Below are 6,766 nucleotides of genomic sequence, written 5' to 3' on the forward strand. Positions count from 1 at the left end.
CCCCTTTTGGCCCCGCCCCTCAGCCCCCTGGGGGGTCAGCCCAACCATTTGTACAATTTTGAATCCACAACACCTAGGGATGCTTCCAGTTAAATATGGTTGATATCCATCTCTTAGTTCCAGAGAAGATGTCGCTTAAAGCAATATAGCCAAATTGCCCCCTTATTGCCCCGCCCCTCAGCCCCCTGGGGGGTCAGCCCCATCATTTGTACAATTTTGAATTCCCACCACCTAGGGATGCTTCCAGTCAAATTTATTTAAATTCCAATAAGTGGTTAAGAAGAAGAAGTCGTTTAAAGAAACTGTTGACGGACGGACAGCGGACGGACGACAGACGACGGACGACGGACGACGGACGGACGGACGACGGACACCATGGCATGGCATAAGCTCACCTCGGTCCTTTGGACCCGGTGAGCTAATAAGTACAATAAGGTAAGAATTGTGAAAATCTGTGGGATAGTTTGTTTACAATATCATTAACAATACAAGCGAAACAATGTATTTTGTCAGAGCACGAAAACTGCAACTGCACTGTGTACGGAGGGTTTTACTGCAAGCTGGATCTATATGTGATAAACTAACTGCACGGTGTACAGAGGTTATTACTGCAAGCTGGATCTATATGTGATAAACTAACTGCACGGTGTACGGAAGGTTAATACTGCAAGCTGGATCTATTAGTGATAAACTAACTGCACTGTGTACGGATCGAGGTTAATACTGCAAGCTGGATCTATATGTGATAAACCAACTGCACTGTGTACAGAGGTTATTACTGCAAGCTGGGTCTATATGTGATAAACCAACAGCACTGTGTACGGAGGTTGTTACTGCAAGCTGGATCTATATGTGATAAACCAAGTGCACTGTGTACAGAGGTTATTACTGCAAGCTGTGTCTATATGTGATAAACCAACAGCACTGTGTACGGAGGATATTACTGCAAGCTGGATATATATGTGATAAACTAACTGCACTGTGTATGGAGGTTAATACTGCAAGCTGGATCTATATGTGATAAACCAACTGTGACCTTAAGGTTTAACTTTCAAAATCGCTCAAAACCAAGGTTTTAGAGTAAGAAAGCCCTGTGTGAGGTTTTAGACTGATCATGACAGACAAGTCATGACAATGTCTTTGATCCCTGAAATATTCAAGATGACTGGTCATGACCAAGTACCCTGCTGTTTTTTTCCATAAAAAGGCTGGAGGCACCCTTATTAGGGCATGCACCTTTGTTAGGTCAAACAGTAATTCCTTTTCATTCTTAACCAATCAAAACGTAAACATACATAAACTGTATTAAGGGTATCCTAGATAAAAGTTTATATTTTGTTTTTTCGGGTGCTGACATAGCGCAATACTGACATTTTTCTGCCATGATCACAGCAGCAATATAAGGATTACATCAGACAGAATCTACATAGTAACCCCCTCTCCTACTGTATATCTACTCACCACAAACTTGTCTCCATTGGCTTCCACTGTCTGATAGTCTGGTATAGATATAGGGAGGGAGCGTCGCTCTGAGTAGTCGATATAGGAGGGGCCTGACGAGTCGTCACTGGGTTCCAGTCGCTCAGCTACCTGCTCAGGAACTGATATCACTGGCAGACAAACAGATAATCACAACACACTTAAGTAAACAAGCATACCAAAAATAGCTTTAATTAAAATATTTTTGTTTTGATGGCGATATTTTCAAATCATTTAAACATCAATATTTAACTGAAATCTTCAAATACACGAAATTCTGTATTTTTTTCTTTTTATGTTTCAAACTAAAGAAGCAAAATGCTATGAGGAAAAAACCAATAACACTTTAATACGTTGGTATAATAATAATATGGTATTTGATAGCTACCAGTCAATTAGGTGGTTCAACACCTGTGTCATAAATGTAGAAAAAGATAAATACCAAACTGGCTACCAGATAATACATATCATACTTATCATAATTCGCCAGAAACAACTACTCCATAAACTTAAAGTACAAAAAAACTTTATTAAATCTATATACCTGTAAGTGTGAGTGTGTCACCACCAGACTTTATTAAATCTATATACCTGTAAGTGTGAATGTGTCACCACCAGACTTTATTTAATGTATATACCTGTAATTGTGATTGTGTCACCACCAGACTTTATTAAATCTTTTTACCTGTAAGTGTGAGTGTGTCACCACCAGACTTTATTTAATCTATTTACCTGTAATTGTGAGTGTGTCACCTCCAGACTTTATTAAATCTATATACCTGTAAGTGCGAGTGTGTCACCTCCAGACTTTATTAAATCTATATACCTGTAAGTGTGAGTGTGTCACCTCCAGACTTTATTAAATCTATATACCTGTAAGTGCGAGTGTGTCACCTCCAGACTTTATTAAATCTATATACCTGTAAGTGTGAATGTGTCACCACCAGACTTTATTTAATCTATATACCTGTAAGTGTGAGTGTGTCACCACCAGACTTTATTAAATCTATTTCCCTGTAAGTGTGAGTGTGACACCACCAGACTTTATTAAATCTATTTACCTGTAAGTGTGAGTGTGCCACCAACAGACTTTATTAAATCCATTTACCTGTAAGTGTGAGTGTGTCACCACCAGACTTTATTTAATCTATTTACCTGTAATTGTGAGTGTGTCACCTCCAGACTTTATTAAATCTATATACCTGTAAGTGCGAGTGTGTCACCTCCAGACTTTATTAAATCTATATACCTGTAAGTGCGAGTGTGTCACCTCCAGACTTTATTAAATCTATATACCTGTAAGTGTGAATGTGTCACCACCAGACTTTATTAAATCTATATACCTGTAAGTGCGAGTGTGTCACCACCAGACTTTATTAAATCTATTTACCTGTAAGTGTGAGTGTGTCACCACCAGACTTTATTAAATCTATATACCTGTAAGTGCGAGTGTGTCACCTCCAGACTTTAATAAATATATATACCTGTAAGTGCGATTGTGTCACCACCAGACTTTATTAAATCTATATACCTGTAAGTGCGAGTGTGTCACCACCAGACTTTATTAAATCTATTTACCTGTAAGTGAGAGTGTGTCACCACCAGCCTTTATTAAATCTATATACCTGTAAGTGTGAGTGTGTCACCACCAGACTTTATTAAATCCACCACCTGCTTATGGGTCCCTCCTTCCACGTTCACTTTATTTCTGTAAAACAAAACAAAACTCCATTGGTTATGTAAATGCTGATTTACCATACACTAGATCATGTAACAGGTAAAGTGTTTGAGGGGATAGTTGGTAATAGATTCTCCTTCACATTGTGAATCATTGTTAATCCATCATATGTATTTGGATTTCATTTAAAGTAGGCATAATCCAAGTAATGTAAGGCCTGACTGGATAAACAGACACATCCATCTCATACTTTTGGATGGTCACCAGTAAAGTGCTTAACATAAACAGCGACACCCCATCATCATATACTAGAATAAGTATAAAATCTAAGCCAGGCTCTAATGACAAATTATGTGTTGCTATCACTGTCAAGGGCTAAAGCTCAAAGGACCTCAGTGAACTCAAACTGATTACTTTTACACAAAAATCTGCATACGTGTATGAGCAAAGTCTCATCTTTTTGCACAAGAAACAGGGCTTGAGTACAAAATCTTGTTTTGAGCATGAGAACAGTGTCGTGAATACAGACCCAGGGATTGAAAGGTCCTCACATAGTAAAGAATCATAACAAACCATCAGAATGACTTGAAGACAAAATCAGCTTTTAAAAAGCTACCACAAACCCTTTTTGAGTCACTGTTCAACACAGTTTTACAAAGGTCTAACAAAACGTTTCTAAACAAATTATTTATGAGACAAAGAACCCCATGGCTGTTACAATTTAGACTTTACCTAGAGCCTCGTTTGTGGTCCTCACCGTACGGAGGGTACCAACCTCTTCTGGGAATTCGGGATGGAATCATACTGTACTGCGCATTACAGCTACGGACGGACACAAAGTAGAGTGGACACGACATGTTACAGAGAACTGAAACTGTAAACACTGCCACAAAACAGGGTCACCTAAACAGTTGTGATCACCCATATAGTACAACACTGCATATCAGGCAGACGTGATCACCCATATAATACAGTGTCTGTACATCTGGGCCCATATTCATGAAACCGTTGTCATGCTCAAGTATATGGATTCTGTGCTCAAACCAACTTTCTTGTAATTCGCTTCAATCATGTCAAACCATCAAAAAGTCAAACATGTACATCGAAAATAGCATTTGGCTTCAAGTCTGTCCAAATTTTTCCAAATCATTGACAAAATAAGATTTATTTATTGAGTTATAACCAGAACAAGAATAAGGCTTGAGCATGAAATCCATGCTTGAGCATGAGATTTGCTTCACGAATACGGGCCCAGGTGTACGTAAAATATGTTTCCCTTGCTTTTCCCTTATCTTTTAATTGAATATCATTAAGTTTTACAGTGTATTTAATTGGATGGAAAGCAGTCTACGTGTCTATATAGAAAGACACCAAATCAGTGTACTTCAGTGTCATAATGCAAGAAAAATTGTCAAACAAAAAGTATGAAATACCTTAGACATTATGCCTTACAGTATAACACTGAAAACTTGTGAATACCTTCATTCACAGTGTTTATTCAAACTTTCACAGTGAGCGAGTAAATATGAACTTCATTTGGTCACTAACTGATATTTAGTAATATTCACGTCCTGTTTTACCAGTAACTGCTAACTTGAGAATGTACCTTTAAAACAAGTTTGAAGGTGATTCAATTATTGCACATAACTCATTCCTCCGTCAGAATTAAAATAAGATGTTCTATATAAACTTCAAACTTTTTATTTTTCTTTAATAAAAACATTCATTAATTATTCTTATATAGTGGGTACATGATGTAAGTGTTACAGCTCTTCAAAGTAAACATGTTTATGCAGCCTACTTGTTCATATTTAGTTCAAAGGTCACACCAGAAAACCTGTTACCTAATTACCTACGCAGTAGGAGGCTATATATATCTGTGACGAGGAATAATGAGGTGGTAATGGGCCTTCAATCTCTATCATTACATGGTCGTATGCCTGTTACCTGACTTTTCATTCAGCATAAACAACAGAAATATGAAACTATGACGACTGAAACTTTTAGGAACCCTGTATTATTGCCAAAAAAATGTAATTATGCATAATAAACTGATCTTTCCAGCATGGCTATTGCTTTGATAAATTATTTCTGAAAAGAAAACCACACCCTGTCCCCTTTTATGAAAAAATAATAAAGATGAAATAAAATATATAAATGCCTGCGTCCATTATCTTTTCTATTAAACCTATTCATTAATCAACCAAAGCTTTGAGTGTAAAAGATTCAAACCCTGAAAATGTTGTTCTAACCAACTGAGCTGATTGGTCAGCAGAAATGCCCAGGAGCAATTGCACTACAATCCAAAACGAAACTAAGGGGAGGTAACTGTATAACATACTGTCTACAAGTAAGGGAAGGCATGAAAACATGGCGGATAATATCAACTTCATACTGTATCGTATTATGTTACGCCATGTTTAAAATGTACCAATTGTATGACCTCTTGTTTCGCACTAATGCGTCTGAGTGAACAAACAAGAGGTCCATCGGCCTTAACGGTCACCTGATATATTTATACAGCATACCTGCCAAGTGACCCAATTTCGTCGGGTTACACCCGGGATTTTAGCCCTTCACCCGCTTTTATAACTTCACCCGCCGGGTTACGATTTTGACCCGGATTTCGTCAATTTCACCCGTTTTCACCCGGAATCTTTTCGTATATTAGAAGTTAGCAAAGCCACTCAGAATTCTCTAGACTTTTCCATCCTTTTTCACAAGAAAGACGATCTATTTCCTGTTTCCGTTTCTCACCAACAGGTAAATTGTGAGTTGTTTATATACGTACTAGAACTGTTTTTACAAATGATTATATAAAGAACGTTGTTACTGAACTTGACGACAAGTTATTAGTCAGGTTTTTAACGAATAATTGAGTTGCATTTACGTAGAATAGATCGTATTTTGAAGGTAACGTTATGTCTTCTTGAAGGAAGAAGTTTTTATCGGGACTTGCAGGTTCTACTACACGAATTGCTAAAAGAAAAGATAATTGTACACATATCAAATGTCGTAGGAAAATGAGTTATAGTGTACAAAGTCCCGTGGTCGTGGACCAAACGCTGCATTCTGCACTCTAGTCAAAAACACGCACAGGCATTTGATGATTTGTTTCTGTCAATCAAAATGATCCTTACAATAAGAGTTCAAACCCTACTCGTATAAAACTGATATTTTATATGAGAAGGGTGCAACTTCTTGTTGTCAGGACCATTTTCATTGACAGAAACAAAATGGTATTTTATATGAGCAGAATGTGACATCTTATTGTCGGGACCATTTCAATTGACATAAAAAATGCCTGTGAAAACACAGTATCATATATATTATTATGAATTAATTTTATAAGTTGTGTTGTTGACAAATCTTTTTATTTTTCAGCTTTGAATTTGGTATTGTGGATGAGGATCAGCTAGATCTGCTGGAAGAACAGTTCAATGAATGTAGAATGTAACTTTTACATCATTAAAATATTTAAGTTATAATTTAATATCTATTTTTCTTATATTTGTTGCGAAAAAAGCCGTCGCGCACTATGACCCTCTTTTTAATTTTCAAAAGAGGGTCATAACCCTCTTTCAGTATGTCCAGGGTTGGCAGGTATGA

General features: G+C 37.2%; 1 protein-coding gene across 4 annotated transcripts in view; it reads right to left on the bottom strand.

Moving 5' to 3' along the window:
- LOC110447422 (sorting nexin-27-like) overlaps positions 1 to 4,030 on the bottom strand; it is a 34,923-nt gene extending 30,893 nt beyond the window's left edge. For 2 of the 4 annotated variants that reach the window (XM_021493103.1, XM_021493102.1), the window contains exons 1-3: positions 3,890 to 4,030; positions 3,105 to 3,187; positions 1,462 to 1,610 (exon numbers count right to left, since the gene is read on the bottom strand). In XM_021493103.1, coding sequence (XP_021348778.1) covers positions 1,462 to 1,610; positions 3,105 to 3,187; positions 3,890 to 4,014 — 357 coding nt within the window. In that variant the 5' untranslated portion in view covers positions 4,015 to 4,030. Of the gene's footprint in view, positions 1 to 1,461; positions 1,611 to 2,164; positions 2,194 to 2,869; positions 2,904 to 3,104; positions 3,188 to 3,889 lie in introns of those variants that run through there. The other 2 variants (XM_021493104.1, XM_021493105.1) reach the window with 2 other exon arrangements.
- Positions 4,031 to 6,766: the final 2,736 nt, after the last annotated feature.

This window comes from Mizuhopecten yessoensis, unplaced genomic scaffold (genome assembly GCF_002113885.1).
Source record: "Mizuhopecten yessoensis strain PY_sf001 unplaced genomic scaffold, ASM211388v2 scaffold3349, whole genome shotgun sequence".
Classification (NCBI taxonomy): Eukaryota; Metazoa; Mollusca; class Bivalvia; order Pectinida; family Pectinidae; genus Mizuhopecten; species Mizuhopecten yessoensis.